Source organism: Salvelinus alpinus, chromosome 1 (genome assembly GCF_045679555.1).
Source record: "Salvelinus alpinus chromosome 1, SLU_Salpinus.1, whole genome shotgun sequence".
Classification (NCBI taxonomy): domain Eukaryota; kingdom Metazoa; phylum Chordata; class Actinopteri; order Salmoniformes; family Salmonidae; genus Salvelinus; species Salvelinus alpinus.
The window spans coordinates 68,576,512-68,597,035 of NC_092086.1; the positions used below are offsets into that span (position 1 = coordinate 68,576,512).

The 20,524-nt window shown below is 43.2% G+C and overlaps 2 protein-coding genes across 4 annotated transcripts in view; one reads left to right on the top strand and one right to left on the bottom strand.

The window, feature by feature from the left end:
• LOC139583970 (serine/threonine-protein kinase 32A-like) overlaps window positions 1-11,599 on the top strand; it is an 81,889-nt gene extending 70,290 nt beyond the window's left edge. Inside the window, exons 12-14 of one of the 2 annotated variants that reach the window (XM_071415467.1) lie at window positions 6,975-7,039; window positions 7,418-7,553; window positions 9,197-11,599. In XM_071415467.1, the coding sequence (XP_071271568.1) occupies window positions 6,975-7,039; window positions 7,418-7,535 (183 nt within the window). In that variant the 3' untranslated portion in view covers window positions 7,536-7,553; window positions 9,197-11,599. Of the gene's footprint in view, window positions 1-6,974; window positions 7,040-7,417 lie in introns of both variants that reach the window. The other variant, XM_071415459.1, reaches the window with a different exon arrangement.
• A 3,425-nt stretch (window positions 11,600-15,024) lies between these two features.
• Window positions 15,025-20,524, bottom strand: part of LOC139583983 (dihydropyrimidinase-related protein 3-like) — a 28,974-nt gene continuing 23,474 nt past the window's right edge. The window contains exons 13-14 of one of the 2 annotated variants that reach the window (XM_071415478.1): window positions 18,217-18,391; window positions 15,025-16,791 (exon numbers count right to left, since the gene is read on the bottom strand). In XM_071415478.1, the coding sequence (XP_071271579.1) occupies window positions 16,697-16,791; window positions 18,217-18,391 (270 nt within the window). In that variant the 3' untranslated portion in view covers window positions 15,025-16,696. The remainder of the gene's footprint in view (window positions 16,792-18,216; window positions 18,392-20,524) is intronic. The other variant, XM_071415488.1, reaches the window with a different exon arrangement.

Below are 20,524 nucleotides of genomic sequence, written 5' to 3' on the forward strand. Positions count from 1 at the left end.
AATCCATTTTTCAGTTTCGTTTTGTTTTGTCTGTATTAATCGCACCTGGTTCCAATTCCCCTATCATGTTCCCTATTTAACCCTCTGGCTTTCATTTCTGTTTTGTCCGTGATTGTTTGTGCGTTAGTGGTTGTGGTTTATACATTGTGTTTGTGATTATTTCCATTTGTGGAATTTTTGCCATTAATCGTGAGTAAAACACTGTGGTTTCGCTCAACACCTGTGTCCTGCGCTTGACTCCGATAATTCTCCGCACACAACCCTGACAGCCCCCTCAAATTGCGGGGGTGCATGACACCCCTGCCGCTTAGCCTATCGTTTTTTTTCTTATAGTGGATATTACGTCGAAGAGCTGACGTTGTTTTCAACGTAAAAATGCAACATATTTTGTCTATGTTGAAAATTGCTTACCAGGATGACATAATCCTGTGGTTGAAATTGTATCCTCAAAACAACAGTTTACGCTGATGACTTTTTTCAAATCCAATGTATTTTCCAAGGAGATTCCATTTCACAATACGTTGACAAATTACGTTGGATTTAACCAGTTTATGCCCAGTGGCATGAAGAATACTGTTCAACGTCTTGGAGATAGGAACCTCAAAGCATTGGGCCTCCCAGTTCTATTTTGTGAACCATACTAAGAATGCTTCATACATGCCTTCTAGCTGGAAGTGCTCTTAACTACATGCATTTTTAAATAAAACCAGTGAGCCAAGCGTACTTTCCCCCCCACAACTATCTAAAATGGGAAAACAGCATTGTGCGCATGCTTGTGTTTCTTCGTGCATGCATGAGTGTGTGTTTGTGTGTTTACGGAGGGACCTCTGGGACCACTTGTGGAGAGGAAGGAGGACACATAATTATCTTGCCTGTAGTGCAGAGAGAGAGAGAGAGAGAGAGAGAGACAGAGAGACCCATTACGTGTAACCATTTCTAAAGCAGTGCAGATCAATATTATATGAATGGCAGGCGGGGCGCTGCCCAAATATCTCACCCTGCTGCTGGCTCATTGCCTCAGGCTTCCTCCTTCCTCCCTGTCTCCCCCTTCCTCCCCCTCTCTATTTCTTCCTCCCCACATTATGTTCTCCTTGTTTGACTCCGCAACCCTCTCTCTCTCTTTCTCTCTCTTATTTTCTGTCTTCTTCTCAGCCTCTACAATGTTCTCTATCTCCCTACATCTCTCTCCTCCCCCTCTCTCTCTCCCTCTGCTGTTGAACCTATAATGGACAGTAGAATTAGCTCAATTAAATCACAGATAATGCAGTGTGAAATTGGACTTGTTTTGTCGTGAACAGCATACATAGGCCCATCCTTCCGAATGAAATTGTATTGGTCGGGCACACATATTTTGCAGATTTTACCGTAGTTGCAGCTTTTGTTTCTAGCTCCAACAGTGCAGTAATACAAAACAATACACACAAATCCCCACCAAATGAAATAAAGTAAGAAATCAGAAAGAGCAATGTCAGAGTGCGGAATATAAATACATATACTCTGAGTGTACAAGACATTTTCATGACAGACTGACCAGGTGAATCCAGGTGAAAGCTACAGTATGATCCCTTATTGATGTCATCTGTTAAATCTATTTCAATCAGTGTAGAGGAAGGAAGGGGGGGTTAAAGATGGATTCTTAAGCCTTGAGACAATTGAGACATGGATTGTGTATGTGTGCCATTCAGAGTGTGAACGGGCAAGATAAGAGATTTAAGCTCCTTTGAATGGGGTACGGTAGTAGGTGCCAGTTTCCAGTGTGTATCAAGAATGGTTCACCACCCAAAGGACATCCAGCCAACTTGACTCAACATGTGCCAGCATCTCTGTGGAACGCTTTCGTTACCTTGTAGCGTTTATACCCCGATGCAAAAGGAGGTACAACTCAATATTAGGAAGGTGTTATTAATGTTTTGTACACTCAGTGTATATGTATATAATGGTGTGTATAGACAGTGTAGACAGTATATGAAAATAAAAGGTGTGTACAGCAGTAGTAATATAGGATGAGCCTTGACTGAATACAGTATATACATATGAGGTGGGTTAAACAGTATTTAAACACAATTAAAGTGACCAGTGTTCAATGACTATGTACATAGGGAAGCAGTTTCTAAGGTGCAGGGTAGAGTACTGGGTGGTAACCGGCTGGTAATAATGACTAAGTTCAGGGCAGGATGCTGGGCGGAGGCCGGCTAGTGGTGGCTATTTAAAAGTCTGATGGCCTGGAGATAGAAGCTGTTTTTCAGTCTCTCAGGCTCAGCTTTGATGCACCTGTACTGTCTCTGCCTTCTAGATGGTTGCGGGGTGAACAGACCGTGGCTCAGGAGGCTGAGGTCCTTGATGATCGTCTTGGCCTTCCTGTGACACCGGGTGCTGTAGATGTCCTGGAGGGAAGGCAGTGTGCCCCCGGTGACGGGTTGGGCTGACCACATCACCCTCTGGAGAGCCCTGTGGTTGAGGACAGTGCAGTTGCCGTACCAGGCGGTGATACAGCCCAACATGATGCTCTCAATGGTGCATCTGTAGAAGTTCGTGAGGGTCAAGGGCCAAGCCAAATTTCTTCAGCCTCCTGTTTGTGTGGATGGACTATTTCAGGTTGTCAGTGATGTGCACGCCAAGGAACTTGAAGCTTTTCACCCTCTCCACTGTGTATGGGGACCTGCTCTCTCTGCTGTCTCCTGTAGTCCACAATCAGCTGCTTCATTTTGTTGATGTTGAGGGAGAGGGAGAGGTTATTTTCCTGGCACCACTCTGCCAGGGCCCTCACCTCCTCCTCCCTGTCTTGTCATTGTTGGCAATCAGGTCTACCACTGTTGTATCATCAGCAAACTTGTCGCGTGCGGGACCACGCGGTCATCGGTGAACAGGGAGTGCAGGAGGGGGCTGAGCACGCACCTTTGTGGGGCCCCCGTGTTGAGGATCAGCGTTGCAGAGGTGTTGTTATCTACATTCAACAATTGGGGTAGGCCCATCAGGAAGTCCAGGACCTAATTGCACAGGGTGGGGTTCAGACCCAGGGCACTGAGTTTAGTAATGAGCTTGGAGGGCACTATGGTGTTGAAGGCTGAGCAGCAGTCGATGAACAGCATCCTTACGTAAGTATTCCTCTTGTCCCGATGGGATAGGGCAGTGTGCAGTGCGATGACGATTGCGTCATCCGAGTATCCATTGGGGCAGTGTGCAAATTCCATCCTCCATTCACCCGACTCACTTCTACGACTAAGATGGAGGCGGAATCTGTAACGGTCAGAACCAACGGTATGGCGGTCAGATAGTTATTGTACACAATGATGTCACCGAATTGATGTCTTGAGGCCATATCTGTACAATTGAAATAGACAATGACGTCAACTGCATCTTTACCATCGTGGAAAACGGCTAACAGAAAGATCGCTCGAGGTTAATTTTGTAAAATTAAATGTTTTAATCAAACAGCTGGGCATAATTAACTTCTGAACTTCCACTACGCTGCTCAGCCTGGCTGCCTTGTCTGCTCCACAGGGGGTTCTCGTTCTACAGGTGGAGAGCTCATCCCGTACCACCCCTGTCTGTCTGTCTGTCTGTCTGGGCTCTATTTTTGGCTGGCGCTACGGCGGCGCAAGTGCCAACCGCATGTTAGTCGGGAATTTCATCAAGTAAATCTGGTGCTCTGGCATTTTCCACAACATGCGCCAGGTTTGGGAAATATACCTGTCTAATATCAGCACTGTTGTTGCAAAGCTACGGGTCATTTACGAAAGTTACCGGAATCTTTCGTAATTTTGGTAATATATGACTACCTCCCCATAGCACTCACATTGGTAGCCATGAAGTGCTTTGAAAGGCTGGTCATGGCTCACATCAACACCGTCATCCCGGAAACCCTAGCCCCACTCCAATTCCCCAACAGATCCACAGATTACGCAATCTCAATCGCACTCCACACTGCCCTTTCCCACCTTGACAAAAGGAACACCTATGTGAGAATGCTGTTCATTGACTACAGCTCAGCCCTCAACACCATAGTGCCCACAAAGCTCATCACTAAGCTAAGGACCCTGGGGCTAAACATCTGCCAAGCTGATCCTCAACACAGGGGCCCCTCAGGGGTGCATACTTAGTCCCCTTCTGTACTCCCTGTTCACCCACGACTGCATAGCTAAGCACGACTCCAGAACCATCATTACGTTTGCTGACAGCACAACGGTGGTAGGCCTGATCACCGATGACGATGAGACAGCCTATAGGGAGCAGGTCAGAGACCTGGCAGTGTGGTGACAGGACAACAATCTCTCCCTCAACCTGAGCAAGACAAATGAGCTGATCTTGGACTTCAGAAAAAGGAGGGCTGATCACGCCCCCATTCACATTGACAGGGCTGTAGTGGAGCGAGTTCCTTGGTGTCCACATTACCAACAAACTATCATGGTCCAAACACACCAAGACAGTCTTGAAGAGGGCACGACAACGCCCTTTCCCCCTCAGGAGACTGAAAAGGTTTGGTATGGGTCCCTAGATCCTCAAAACGTTCTACAGCTGCACCATTGAGAGCATCTTGACCGGTTGCATCACCACCTGGTATGGCAACTACTCGGCAACCGACCGTAAGGTTCCTAATAAAATACCAAAATACCAAGGTACTACAGAGGGTAGTGCGTACAGCTCATTACATCACTGGGGCCAAGCTTCCTGCCATCCAGGACTATATACTAGGCAGTGTCAGAGGAAGGCCCAAAAAATTGTAAAAGACTCCAGTCACACAAGTCATAGACAGTTCTCTCTGCTACTTCACGGCAAGCGGTACCGGAGCACCAAGTCTAGATCCAAAAGGCGCCTTAACAGCTTCTACCCCCAAGACATAAGACTGCTGAACAATTAATCAAATGGCCACCCAGACTATTTGCATTGACACCCCCTCTTTGTTTTTACACTGCTGCTACTCACTGTTTATTATCTATGCATAGTCACTTTACCCCTACCTACATATACAAATGACCTTGGCTAACCTGTACCCCCGCACATTGACTTGTACTCATCATTCTGATCAGATTATAGGAGAGCGAAAGAGTCCGTTACAATCTATAGTGCAATAGATCATCTTTTCTATGTTTCTGCAGAATTAAACTTATATAGCATATATAGCCTCATTATTGTTATTTTATTGAGTTAATTTTAATTTTATTACATTTTTTACTTTAGTTTATTTAGTAAATATTTTCTCAACTCTATTTTCTTAAATCTGCATTGTTGGTTAAGGGCTTGTAAGTAAGCATTTCGGCACGTGACAAGTGCGATTTGATTTGAGTATTAATTTATTGTGCATGAGTTTCTAGTAGATAGACAATATGGTTCAAGAAAATAGCCTAATTAATTTTTTTTTAAAGTACCTAATCAACAATGGCATTATTTTCAAATAATTCTGCAACTCTTTCAACTATTTACTTTTTTCTCAACTGCCACCAGTTTGAAGCCAAAACACTAATGGAAAATACATATTGACATAGTCAAATAAATACAAGTCCAAACCTCATATTAAACACTAATGGTATTCACTAGGTTGATGGTTTGCCATTCTATATTACATTTTTAAAATAAAATATCTTCATATATTTTACATGTGATATGGCCACACAGAGGTCCAGAGTTAGAGACAACTAAACTTCAAAGGTTGGCAGTAAATATACCCTCCCTTTGCAACCCCTAATCAGTATGCTTGCAATGAGGTGGGAGGGGTGGCAATATTTGAGTTGTGTTCATGAAAACGAGTGCAAAAATGTCAATTTCTTCCAGCGCATTTCGGGAATTTTAAGACCAATGAAAAGCAGGTCTTAGCAGTAACGCCTTGATTTTGTGAGCGGAAGCACAACCTATCCAGCCGTGATGCACAGTGCCCTTATGCTCATGGAACAAGAGAAATGTTATTTTGGGGCCAGTAACCCTCGTATTAATAAACATAAAAACATGTTTTTTTTTCTGTTTGGTTTCATTTGTCTTGCCCGATGCGTTCGCCAAGTAGCCACGCCTATCAATAAAGGGTTTGGCTTGTGAGACTGCTTTGAATAAATCTGAATCACCAAAGCTTTATTAAAAGATGGAGTTTGGGACCAGCAAGGGACATCCCCTTTTTGTCTAGCCTACATGTATTGTAGGACTACATTATTTGAGCCAACTCCCGTTTTGGATGTGCGTTAAACCAACTCCATGTAGGCTACATGTGTCAATATGCCCATCATGAAACGAGAGGTGAGATGATGCTGTTCCCCCTCCTATTTAGAACTTATTTTCATGTAACAATTGCTTGTTTTCTGTTTCATATGATGAAAAACCAAGCCCTCCGTAAGCTACCCTTACCCCCTAGGCCTCTGTCTCGCTGTCTCTCTCTCTCTCTCTCTCTCTCTCCTTCTGTGCTCTACTTCTCTTGTCTGCCAGGGTCTGGCGCCCCACTCTGAGAGCACCTGTACTAGCTCTCCAGGCTGATTGGCAGGCCTGTAAAGGGGGTCAACAAACTTATAGTGGCGAGGCGTCTGAGGCCCAATCTGGCCCCATCAGTCTGCCTACCACTAACCCACCGCCCAGAGAGAGCGAGAACACGCCTGTCATAACGCCATATAGCTGCCGGGACAGGTCGTCATGGAGGTGTTTTTGTTCTCACATTATTAGCATATCTAAATGTGTGACACTGTCAGTGTAGGGCAAGTGGAGCTGTGAGAGAGTTCATGTATTTCCTTTTAAAGTTTTGCGAAACTTCATCCATCTACCTACTTCTTCATTTCTCCGAGTCCCAACAACCGTTATCTGGGTCACATAACTGTTGGATCTTTAATGTCTTAAAAAAGATGAGTGTGTGTGTGTGTGTGTGTGTGTGTGTGTGTGTGTGTGTGTGTGTGTGTGTGTGTGTGTGTGTGTGTGTGTGTGTGTGTGTGTGTGTGTGTGTGTGTGTGTGTGTGTGTGTGTGTGTGTGTGTGTGTGTTCTCAAACCTCTGTTGATTCCCTAGAACGGTCAGCTCCAGCAGCGCCTGAACAATGTGGAGAGGGACTTCATCATCTTCAACAGAGAAAGGTAGGAGACTCAGTATATGTCCTAAAGGAGATACAGTATATAGTCCGGTGGCCTACATTAACACCAAAATGTGGAGCCTGCTGTCGTCCTGAGTTTTGTCTAAAAACGCCCAGATTTGATGTCCAGTTTCAATGTGAGTTGCCAGAGAACTGTTCCATCCAATCAAGCTCAGCTGAACAGTTAGGCATATTTTAGATGGCGTACGGCAAAAGTATTGGGCCACAGGCAACAGGACGTATTTACAGAAAAAGTTGCAATAATGAATCTTGAATGTGTCCCCTAATACTGAGTAACATAGAATCTCATGAACAAAAACATTTATTTACATATCATATTACCAGAAAGCAAGAAATCAAGCTTTTGTCCTTCTCTTGATAGGTCAAAGAAGGCTGTGGCAGACACAGAGGTAGCAGACCTCACCACGACAGAGAAGAACAAGGCTATCGAAGATGGACAGAACAACAACGTGGACCCGGCAGCCGACATATCAGGATAGCGGACTACGGCTTGAGTCGTAAGTCGCCACGCTAACCTGGCCACAGCTTGTAGATCACTACTAACCAATCGTCCACTTCCCCTGTCCGGCGCAGGGCACTCAGATTGACCTTTAACCCTGACACATTCCCCCAAAAGACAGCTATTATGCCCAGACCCCAGACTTCAGGAGCTCACATAGACTACTACTTTACAGAGTGAGAGGCAGCTGACCTAGACAGACAGATAGACCCTGGCTCTTTTCACTTTTCATATGATGGGGGACGTGCCTCTCAGTGGGCAGCCCTCCTCACACTCTACCCTGATCTGACCTGCTCTGGCCTGATGCACTGTGGTCCCCCAGAGCTCTCCTCCCTCCACCAAGTTAGCCAGGCCCAGGAAATTACTTAACTACAAACCCAGCAGAGAGCAGAGCCAGACAGGATACAGCCACCATGCCTGTTATGCTGAGGCTAGACTCAGGCCAGGCAGGAAATGAAGCATAATGTTGACAAGTAGGAGACTATGTCTGCAGTGAAACGGTGCTGACTTGCTTTTGGAAGAGAGAGGGGTTGTGAGTAGCGTCACACAAAATGAATTAGGATTAGAGATGAGATATGAGGCCTTTGTTTTCAAGACTCCAACCACAGATTCCTCTTCGAAGACAAAGAGAACCACTGTAGGCTTGAGCGCCAGCTGCTGAACGTAATACGTCTCTGTGAAATTATTAGGCATCGATGTGCCTCTCAAGCAAACCAAAATGACTGGGGCTCGACATGGATATTTGTACGTCAATCTTTATTGACGAATAGATAGGTATTGTCTGTTCCGCACAGAAACACGATTTGCATACGCTTCTCCATTAGTTGTAGCGTTTAGAGGTCAAAGAGGAGTAGATGAATCCTCATTCTCTTCTGGTTTTTAGAGGGGTGCCAGTAGAGGAGAGTGGGGGAACTTGAACCATTTGTTACATTCAGCATCAGTCTGCCAAGGGAAATATAGTATTCTTTCCAATAAAGATATCTACATATATTTCAGGATGTTGTGAATCAAATAATCCGAATTCATGTCAAACGTTATACTTTTGAAAACATATCTTGTTAAAAAAAAGTGGTCTCTTGGCACAACTTACCCCGGGGAATAGGGTAAGTTGAGCCCCGGGACAGGTTAAGCAAGTTAAGCCGACTACATATTTCTGTACTGAATGAAATAATACCGCTACCTTTTTAAAACCATGTCTATCTTTATTTCCCAAACACAATCCATCACAAACTTTTTTGTATTTTAATCATTTTAAGGATCTTTTAACATAGGTTTAAAACCTAACAAACACTTTGTACTTTTGTAAACACTTTTAACATAGGCCAGGATCTGTTGTTACCTCATATCCCAGCGATAATACCTTGCATTATGCCATGGAAAAAAACACTTGCTCAACTTGCTATTGGCTCAACTTACCCGTTGGCAATTGGCTCAACTTACCCCAAGGCAAACATTTTGACTATTTTATCCCACACAGCTTCAAGGATGCACTTTCATGCTAGGTTTCGGACCTCATATTGAAGCTTATAAAGACCCCAACTGATGTATAGAACAATCATAAAATGATCTACTTTGGTTTATTTGTTTATTTGGACCTAACTTGTTTACCATTTTTTCCCCATGTGGTTTCTTCCTTCACAGACTCCATGAAATGATGACATCTTCCTAAATATTTGGTCAAATGATACATTTTGTGTATGATTTCCTAGAAACAAGGGTGGCTCAACTTACCCCACTCTCCCCTATGTGCCTTCTAACTTTTATATAGCACATACTGGATTTCCCCACGTAGAGAATGATCATCATGTAGTCAGTTTGTTATACTGTAACTCACCGTCCTCTAGTCTAATATGTGTTTTGGAAAATAGCTTTGCCATTATTTTGACCCTCTCTGAAATACAATTCAAAACGTACCCAAGGCTTTACCTGTCCCTGGTTATCAGATCTACTACTGGGACCTTTCTGACAACCCTTATTGGTACAGATATTCAAACTAGCATTAGATTTATTACACAATGAAAGCAGAGTTGTAAAATGAGTACTGCATTTTGTTTGTCATTTGTTGTCTGTTGTTTTGTTGTCAAGCAGCTGGTGCCTTAATTTATTACGTTTCTTTGGGACACCGACCTTTACCACTGCCTGTGCTTACTACTGCGCTGCTTTTAAACAGCAGAAACACTGGTGAACGTTTCTTTTCACATTCACAGGCGTTACCTAACTAACTGCTCATTGTGCGTATTTAATACATAGCCAGAGAAACGTGGCCTTTTGTGTATTTGGCAACAGTTGGAGGCATTGGTTAAAAAGACTGAAAAAACATAGTTGTAAAAGAGAAAAGAGTTGTATTAGGCTCCTCCTGTGCAAACTGCCTTGGGATATACCACATAGCACTTAGGGTAGAGCCTGTATATTTTTCAGTCCTATTACCTGGAGCTGTGCCTCTCTATATGGTTTCTTAAAGGTCCAGTGCAGTCAAAAACATGATTTTCCTGTGTTTTATATATATTTCCACACTATGAGGTTGGAATAATACTGTGAAATTGTGAAAATGATGATAAAGCCCTTTTAGCGTAAGAGCTGTTTGAAAAGACTGCCTGAAATGTCATCGTTTTTTGGTGGGATGGAGTTTTGGCCTTCCATGGTGACATCACCATGTGGTAAATTAGTTAATAGACCAGTAAGAAAGAGAGTTCCAAACCTCTCTGCCAATAACAGCTAATTTTCAGTTTTCCCCTCCACTCAGAACACTCCCAGACAGTCCAAGCTAAATTCTTGCATGAGAATCTGAACTTCGCTAAGAAGCTATTTTTGTTTCTTTTTGACCATTTGAAATGAAAACAATCACAGTAAGATACTTAATTGTTACCCAAAAATGAAAGGCTGCATTGGATCTTTAAGGCTGGGGGTTGTAGTGGTTATGGTGGAGATTAATCCTGTAGTTGTAGGCCTGTCTGGCTCTTCCCAGGGGGGAAGTCAAAAGCATATCAATCACACTACTGACTCTGAGTGGCAATCACCATCTCCTGGAACACCCTCCTGACCTCAGAGAGAGGAGTTTGACACCTGCGTACCCTCCAGAGAGAGATGATAGAAGACTTTCTGTACATAACCTGCAAAAAAATGAGGGTTAGAGAAGCGGGTTCGAATCCCATTGCCGACGGGGGAAGAATCTGGCAGGCGTGAGCTGGTAACCGGAGGGTTGCTGTCATCAATATCACAGGTGCCACCTACTGCCGACTCAACCCCCTAAAGTCTGCTCATTGGATGCTGCCCTCTGCTCCAGCCTCTCCAACCTAATGTGTGTTTGTGTGTATCTGTGTGTGTATATTGAAGGGGTTGGGTCAATGCAGAAGACACATTTCCGTTAACTAATAAAGTGTATCTTAAAACAACGTGATGAGTTAGCCAGAGAAATACCTCAGAGGGTTAAATGCTAGACCTGTTTTTGATAATGTGTGGTGTTGGTTTTCTGATTAGCAGCAACAGGAGACTAGAGGGAATACTATATAATTAATGATGGCAGATAAATAGACAAATCCATTTCAAATCGGTTTCAAACAAGCCTTTCCTCCATCTCCATGCTTCGTGTGTGGTTGATATTCTATGATAAACTACAAGGAAACACTGCCACCTAGTGTTTATTCGTGGTAGTGCTCCTGTGTACTTAAAGGCCCACTGCAGTCAAAAATGGGATTAATCTGTGTTTTATATTTCAACACTATGAGGTTGGAATAATACTGTGAAATTGTGAAAATTATGATAATGCACTTTTAGTGTAAGCTCTGTTTGAAAAGACTGCCTGAAATTTCAGTCTGTTTTGGTGGGATGGAGTTTTGGCCTTCCGTGGTGACATCACCATGCGGTAAATTAGTTAATCGACCAATAAGAAAGAGAGTTACAAACCTCTCTGCCATTAACAGCAAATGTTCTGTTTTCCCCTCCCCACACAGACCAAATACAGTGTCTACAAAAATCCTTTCACGTTTATTTATTTATGTCTGTGCTAATAATGTATTTAAAATAAAGTTGAGGATTCAAAACGGGGTCATGCCTCTGTTGTGTACATTCACTGTTTGTATTTCTGTAGGAGTGTCATGCCTACGGTTGGATGAGTCTGTGTTAACTTGGGTACGTGAGACGTTAGCGTCCCACCTCTTCAACAGCCAGTGAAACTGCTGGGCGCCAAATTCAAATACAGAAATACTCATTATACAAATTCAGAAAACAAAACATATTTTACATAGGTTTAAAGATTAACTTCTTGTGAATCCAACCACGGTGTCAGATTTTTAAAATGCTTTACGGCGAAAGCATACCTTACGATTATTTGAGAACATGGCCCACTAGACAAATCATTACAAACAGTAACCAGCCAAGTAGAACAGTTACACAAGTCAGAAATAGAGATAACATTAATCCCTTACCTTTGATGATCTTCATATGGTTGCACTCAGCAGACATTCATTTACTCAATAAATGTTCCTTTTGTTCGATAAAGTCTCTTTACATCCAAAAACCTCAGTTTTGTTTGCGCGTTTTCTTCAGTAATCCACAGGCTCAAACGCAGTCAAAACAGGAAGACAAAAAAATCAAAATTGTACCAGTAAAGTTCATAGAAACATGTCAAACGATGTTTATATTCAATCCTCAGGTTGTTTTTAGCCTAAATAATCGATAATATTTCAACCGGACAATAACGCCGTCAATTTAAAAGGTAAACAAGAAAGGCACTCTCTTGGTCTCGTGCATGAAAAAGCTCTGTGACACTTTAGGGTCCACTCATTCAGACTGCTCTTACGTCCTCACTTTTTTTAATACAAGCCTGAAACAATTTCTAAAGACTGTTGACATCTAGTAGAAGGCATAGAAACTGCAATTTGAGTCCTAAGTTAATGGATACTGTAATGGCATTGAATAGAAAACTACAAAACCCCCAAAAAACTACTTCCTGAATGGATTTTTCTCAGGGTTTCGCCTGCCAAATCAGTTCTCACAGTTCTCACAGATACTCACAGACACTATTTTAACAGTTTTGGAAACTTTAGAGTGTTTTCTATTCAAATCATCTACCAGTTATATGCATATCATATCTTCTGGGCACGAGAAGCAGGTAGTTTAATTTGGGCATGCATTTCATCCAAAATTCCAAATGCTGCCCCCTACCCTAGAAGAGTTTTTAATGTCACTGATATGTTGGAACCAAGGTAAACACCACTGATACTGTATACATTTTTTAAGTATTGATTTTGCCCTTTGCAGAGATGGGATTATGCCTGAATAGGCATGGGGAACCACAAAACACTCAAAATAAGAATGTTCTAGAGAGAGCGAGAGCTGTGTGCTCTCTGTCTGTCTTTAACAACCTTATGTTGTAAGTTCCTCAGTAGCCTTAGCAGGTGGCTATGGATGAGTGACAGGGCTCTAACGCATTAGGGGCCTTATCACTATGAGCCAAAAGGGCAAACCCATGAAAACAGTCCGAAATCAGACCGACAGAGACACAGTGGAGAATGGCACCAAATAGAATAAGCTAAGTATAGCATCCCCCGGACTACCCAGACAATCAATTGTAGTCCCGCAGAAACAGGAAGCATAGTTTAGGCTTGATTTGTTTGTCTGAAGTATTTTTCTTTATGAGAAGGCTTTGTTGCTCCTCCTTCTTCTCCAGATTTGGCTCCAGTATTTGTTGTTACACACCAGAATGGTGAGCTCACCAAGTAATTTGGGGTGAACACACCAATTTAGCCACTGTTTCCTTGGTGAATCACACTGTATTTCTTCAAAGCTGTGCATGAGCTAATATGTCATTTGGTACTTTCAGGGCTTTGTGAAGCTTACGCTGAGTTTATGTCACACTTCATTATTGCTGAGCTCCTCCACCCCTTAGAAAAACAGAGGTTATGTTCAGAGCTGCTGAGGTCATAATGGTCATAACAGCCAAAGTCATGCTGCCTGTAACTAATTATCTGTCCTATACTGACAAAAATGTAGAATGTTTTACCTCTTCCCTGATACTACAGACTCTCATTTGTAAGATCTTGCCAGAGATCAAGTCAAGACTGGAGTCCTTGTGTCCGAGACCTCTCTCTCTCTCTCTGACCGCCCACCCTCTCCTGTCTTAATCAGCTGGAGACATTACCTCTTAATGCATCATCAGCAAGTTACCATGCATCATGTGGTTTTCCCATTCACTGCTAGTCTGACTGTGGCCAACTTCTCCCCAGATCCCCTTTTAAGACAAGCCCCCATTACTCTTCCTCGGTGGGCTCTGAGATCAAAGTTGATCCAGCGCTTTCCCACATTCACGGGGTAATCTGTGAGTCTCCGTGAATGATATACGCTCCTCATAAAACCAAATTGAAGTCAAGCTGGAGGATCACATAAGATAAGAATAACAGTGGACTTATTTTGGATTTCTCCTCAAAGAGCCTCTCTCTCCCCCCACACAAGCTCATCTGTTGTAAATGCACATACTGTAGAAACTAACTGGCTAGTGACAACTACATTATCTTGGGAGGGTTTATATACAATGCCAAGAAGTCCTTGTGAACTGTCCGTGTTTGCAAAATAATGCTGACTATCTCCCACTCCAGACTGCGATGGCGTTTTATAGAAGCAATCTTCTCAGTTTTTCATAATGACAGTCATCAAAAGTGATGTCATGATACTTTAACTGGCTATAAAATAGAAAAATGATAACAGAGTGGTGACAAGTTTACTGCCAGGATTAACAATGGGTCAGAAAATGGGAAATCCCCAAAACAATGGTAGTATGAATCCAGAATTGTGCAGATAGAAATGTAATATACTGGAACAGCAATAATACTGTCAGTATTATTAGTACTATTAACTGTCAGGACTACACATCAAATTTCTATGAGAGAACACTTTGAAGATTGTGTAAATGTGAAATGAATGTAGGAGAATATAACACATTAGATCTGGTAAAAGAAAATACTAAGAAAAAACCAACCATTGTTTTGTACCATCGTCTTTGAAATGCAAGAGAAAGGCCATAATGTATATTCCAGCCCAGGTGCAATTTAGATTTTGGCCACTAGATGGCAGCAGTACGTGAAAAGGTTTAGACTGATCCAATGAACCATTGCATTTCTGTTCAACATTTTGTATCAAGACTGCCCAAATGTGCCTAATTGGTTTATTAATAACTTTTCAAGTTCATAACTGTGCACTCTCCTCAGACAATAGCATGGTATTATTTCACTGTAATAGCTACTGTAAATTGGACAGTGCAGCTAGATTAACAACAATTGAATCTTTCTGCCAATATCAGATATGTCTATGTCCTGGGAAGTGTTCTTGTTACTTACAACCTCATGCTAATCGCATTATCCCACGTTAGCTGAACCGTCCCGTGGGGGACCCACTGATCCTGAAGAAGTTTTAAAAGGTATGTATTTTTTATTTCTACTATAATGTAGATTGAAAGATAAAAGAGTGACAGCCAGTCAGTTGCAACTCATGTTTATTCAGGAACAGTTCATAACACCACATCACACCTCAACGTTTTTTTTTTTATTACCTGCCTTCTCTGGGTTTTGATACAACAGTAAAAAAAAAAAAAAGAACCTAAAAAAACAATAACAAAGATCAAGTCAAACTAACATAAATATAATCACCACTTGGATGGCTTGAAGTTCCACGCCATCACTCATTAAAAGACAATGACTTCCTCACAACCTCTCCCTCAGCTGATTGGGATAGCAAAAATAAAGCTCTCCTCGTCCTACTCGCCTCTTTCTGAAAACATATTACAATCCCCTGCCTTGTCTGGGACAGGTAGACCAAACAGACGCATAGAAAAGAATTGTGAAAGAAAGTGACCCAGGGTTAAGCGTGTCTGTCTTCCCCTTGGTGTTAGTTACCAAACTAAGGGCTGTCAGTCAGGTAGAGTGTACAGAAATGTGGAGACTCTCAGAGTGTTGAGATTTAAAACAGCACGACATTACGCTTCAATGTTATGTTCTTGAATGCAGGTTACGATGGTCTGCTGCTTCAAAACGAGATCCCACATTGCCATGAAAATAAAAAAATAAAAGACAGAGGTGAATTACTGTTATTTCAAATCAGGTTTGTTACTTTTAATCATTTCATTTTCTTTATGTAGTAATGTTCACAAAGCTCAGAATTACAATTTCACGACCCAGGCCATGGAAGTTGAGCTTGGTACTTCTTGCGCATTTTCCTTTTACCCCCCAGATGACTTGCTAAACGGTATGTATAGGAACAGGCATTAAGCTTGAAGCAATGGCAAAGGACGGTTTCTCAATGGAATCTACAGCCAGGATGGAGCAGAGCGCAAGGGAAAATTAACCTGACAACCACTTCTACCAACATGCTATTACATGTTTACAAAATATCTGTATTACCAGATGTGTTTTTATCTAGTTTCCTTTTTTTTTTTAAATGATTAAATGACTATCACTTCTGGTTCAACAACCCAGGGAGCCAGCGACAACATCATTCACAAAGCTACGTTACATCTACCATACATACTCACAGTGCCACCTATCAGTAATGGACGTTACTGCATGTTATTATTACACCGCTAGCGAACTACTGTATATCTGCAGACTAGCACTCAAAAAGGGTGACATTGAAAGCCGAGAACGTGATGGAAGAAAAAAAACAAAGAATTGCTATGAGAAAAGCAGTATTACTTGTCCTAGGGAACAGGCATCAGAACACTGTGGTCACTGGTCATGACAGTTATCATGAGGTTCATTTAACTATATTATGGATTCAGAGTAGAACCGAAACGGTCAATGCACAGTTAAAACAACTACTAATGTTGACAGTAAGGGACAGTAATACACATTGATTGATTACCTATATTCTGGTTATGACCATGCACATGTAATTCCACGGCATACAAATTCAATCTTTGTGTAAAGGTTTTGCCAAATATCCTTCAAATTAACCTATTGTTCTAGTGACTGACCTGCAATTCCCTAGGAGGAGGAAAACGGTGCTTTAGAAGCTTAAGCAGGTAGCATTGTGGCTGGTAAGGCATGAGGATTCAGTGTTTTGCTCAACTCTTAACTTGTAACTAATCATGTCTCCGTCTTCTCCCAGTGGCTGTTGTCATCTTCTGACTGGTCTCGATCCTGGTTCAACCTCTTAGCTAAGGGATGTGATGTTGGAGCGACCACCGGGGGGAATTACGATGCGGCGTCCCGCTGGCCGGATGGGGAGATCCTCTGTGGTGGGGGGACCTGACACAGACATACATGATTTAGCGCTGTCTCTTACAGATTCCCCTCAACAAAGCCAGTTTCTCCACTAGAAACTAGCGTTCGTCATGAGACAAACCAACCAGGCGACGCGACCTTGGCGACCTCTGGAATAAATCCCTTTTCGACCGCCAACGGGATTGGGATTAGCCCTGGATTAAATTGGCATAATGGACAAGGAGAGATTTACGCCTACTGTTTTAAGTCTTACACTCTCTCCGGGCCAGTGTTTTACACTGTAGAACTCTACCACATCCTCTCTGCACGAAACACGGCCAAGGTTACTTCACATCTGGAGACAGAGAAGTATATCAACCCTGTGGCTGGTGAGATGAAGCCCTATTCTGCAGAGTCCTGTGAGTGTGCGCGCGTCTGTGTGTGCGCGCGCATGTGTGTGTTACGTTTGTGTGTGTGTGTACACGGGTATATTTGTATGTGCTCTTGCATGTACTGGATGTGGACGAGAGGGGTATTTATTCCCAGAGTGAGTGGCTAGTATTCGAACAGGGGATTATCTTGGAAGCCAGAAGGAGAGAATAGGCCAGGTCTGGTTTATAAACACACAGCCTAGGAAAGGAAAGCAGGCTCTCTGGCTTTCTGGGAACGATGGGGATGAATGGAATAAACCCCCACTAGACTACAGCCATGGGGAAATACTTTCCAACGCAGGTCACCCTCCCTCCTCCTGCATCAGTGCATCACACATCAACTATTCCTGTTAAACTATTGTTTATTTGGCTCCTCCCTCAAAGGTTGTACTTTGAAAAGAGGTTGCAGATGTATGTAATCGCACTGTCACTCAACGCTCCACCAAGCTCTGCTATTGGTTATGTGAACGAACTTTAGACACATCAATTATCATCAGCCTCATTGTACCCGCTCATTAGATGAGCTTCATTAAACAGACAACAACTACGAAAGTGAGATGCCAGATGTCTGGACGGAAATCTTAGAACATACTGTAGTTGAATTAAGATGCATACAGAGAGAGGGAGAGAGAGAGAGAACCAAGACAAAGCTGCATCAAGCTGAAATGAATTAAATCAACCAATGTAAAAAAACTTTTTTTTTTTTAAGATAACAAAAAGACTTGAGAAACATATAGAGCACTGTCTGGAAGTACCAAGATGGCTGGAGGACAAATGTCTTGTGCTGTGTGCATTTATTACCTCAAACAAATCATGAAGGCAGAAAATTTGATTATGGTAAAATGTCAGATTTCACCCGAAGGCTATTCCGCAGACAAACGGCAAAGTCGACCATGGCAGCATATCAAGCGTGAATTGCATTGTAATGTGTCATTGTTGACTGTTGTTGAGTGTGTGTGTGTGTCAGGTTCCTGGTACTTCCTATGACGGCAAGGTATGGGAAGACAGATGGGTAAATTAAAAGGTTGCTGAAGCTCACCGCGTTGTGCAGGGTTACCTGCTAAGCTAAAGGCCGAGTGGTGGAGGTTCCTCACGGGCTGCTTGGTGGGGGAGGTGCGGGCAGACGCTGAGGGGGTACCGCCACGGGACATGGGCGAGAAGTCAGACACGGGGCCATCATACATGCCCCTGGGCACTGCCCGCAGGACTGCCAGCTGAGAGGGGGGAGGGGGAGAAGGAGAGGGGGGGAGTGGAGAGAAAGAGAAAGAGAAAGTGAGAGGAGGAAGGAGGGGTCGAGATAAAGAAGGAGAGAAAGAGAGATGAATAGGGTATCATGTCTGTTGGTAAGTTTACAACAGTTCTCCAAGACAATGCCTGTTTATAATTTGATTCATGGGTTTGTTTGTAGAACGCGTTGTGCCTGAATCAAAATGCATATTTCACCCGGTGTTTTCCTAAGGAAAGCACTTCCAGATTTACTGACAGACAGACGCACTGCAGACTGAGACACTGTTCTTATTTGACATGCAAGCTTCTGTCCTCTGTCCTAGGATTATGTGACTGAGGAATTCCTGGAAGCTGAGCTACACTCTTAGAAAAAATTGTTCCAAAAAGGTTCTTCGGCTGTCCCCATAGGATAACCCTTTTTGGTTCCAGGTAGAACCCTTTTTGGTTCCATTTAGAACCCTCTGTGGAGAGGGTTCTAACTGGCAGTCAGTCGTTACAGTATACAACCCACAGCCAACAGCCAACTCCGCTGAGGTGAACACTCAAGTCTGACGTAATACTTCTCTCTCACACATCCCCATCCCCTCGTTCAATCCCCCCATTCTCCAGCACCTACATCAAAAGGATACGTGAGATCACCCAGAGAGGTAGTTAAGACACCATTACCGCATTTTCTGGCAATTCCCATCTGCGTTACACACTCTGAATGCTATTTTTATCTTGTGCCTTCCAATTGGGGAGACAGACTTCCTATTATGCCCCCGAAGCCTGGACACCGACAGACAGACATGCAGTCCATAATGTATTGCTGTTATAGCTAACACCAGCGCGACTGCCAGAGGACAGACGTCCTATGTGTACACAGTCAAATCAAATGTTATTTGTCACATGCGCCGAATACAACAGGTGTATTCGTGAAATGCTTACTTACAAGCCCTTAACCAACAATGCAGTTCAAGAAATAGGGTTAAGAAAATATTTACCAAAGAAACTTAAGTTAAAAAATAAAATAAAAGTAACACAATAAAATAACAATAACAAGGGAATATATACAGGGAATGACAGTACCGAGTCAGTGTGCAGGTACAGGTTAGTCGGGGTAATTTGTACATGTAGGTAGTGGTAAAGTGACTAGGCATAGATAATAAACAGCGAGTAGCAGCAGTGTAAAAACAAAGGGGGGGGGGGGTTCAATGTAAAAAGTCTGGGTGGCCATTTGATTAACTGTTCAGCAGTCTTATGGCTTGGGGGAAGAAGCTGTTAAGGAGCCTTTCGGACCTAGACTTGACGCTCCGGTTCCGCTTGCCGTGTGGTAACAAACTTTTCAGTCTCCTGAGGGGGAAAAGGTGTTGTCGTGCCGTCTTCACGACTGTCTTGGTGTGTTTGGACCATGATAGTTTGTTGGTGATGTGTACACCAAGGAACTTGAAACTCTCGACCCGCTCCACTACAGCCCCGTCGATGTGAATGGGGGCGTGTTCGGCCCTCCTTTTCCTGTAGTCCACGATCATCTCCTTTGTCTTGCTCACATTGAGGGAGAGGTTGTTGTCTCTGACCTCCCCCCTATAGGCTGTCTCATCAGTGTCGGTGATCAGGCCTACCATCATTGTGTCGTCAGCAAACTTAACGATGGTGTTGGAGTCATGCTTGGCCACGCAGGCGTGGGTGAACATGGAGTACAGGAGGGAATTGAGCACGCACCCCTGAGGGGCCTCAGTGTTGAGGATCAGCGTGGCAGATGTGTTGTTACCTACCCTTACCACCTGGGGGCGGCCCGTCAGGAAGTCCAGGATCCAGTTGCAGAGGGAGGTGTTTCGTCCCAGGGTCCTTAGCTTAGTGATGAGCTTTATGGGCTCTATGGTGTTGAACGCTGAGCTGTAGTCAATGAGCAGCATTCTCACATAGGTGTTCCTTTTGTCCAGGTGGGAAAGGGCAGTGTGGAGTGCGATAGAGATTGCGGTACGGGTTGGTGTGAAAACAGCTGAGATATATAAGTGCAGTCTGTCTCCATTGAACACACTGCTTTGGATTACCATTTCAGTATGTACATTGAGATTGATGGCATGTCTGATGATGTGTGGCATAGGCTGATCCACAGCAGCAGTATGCATTCGCGCAAA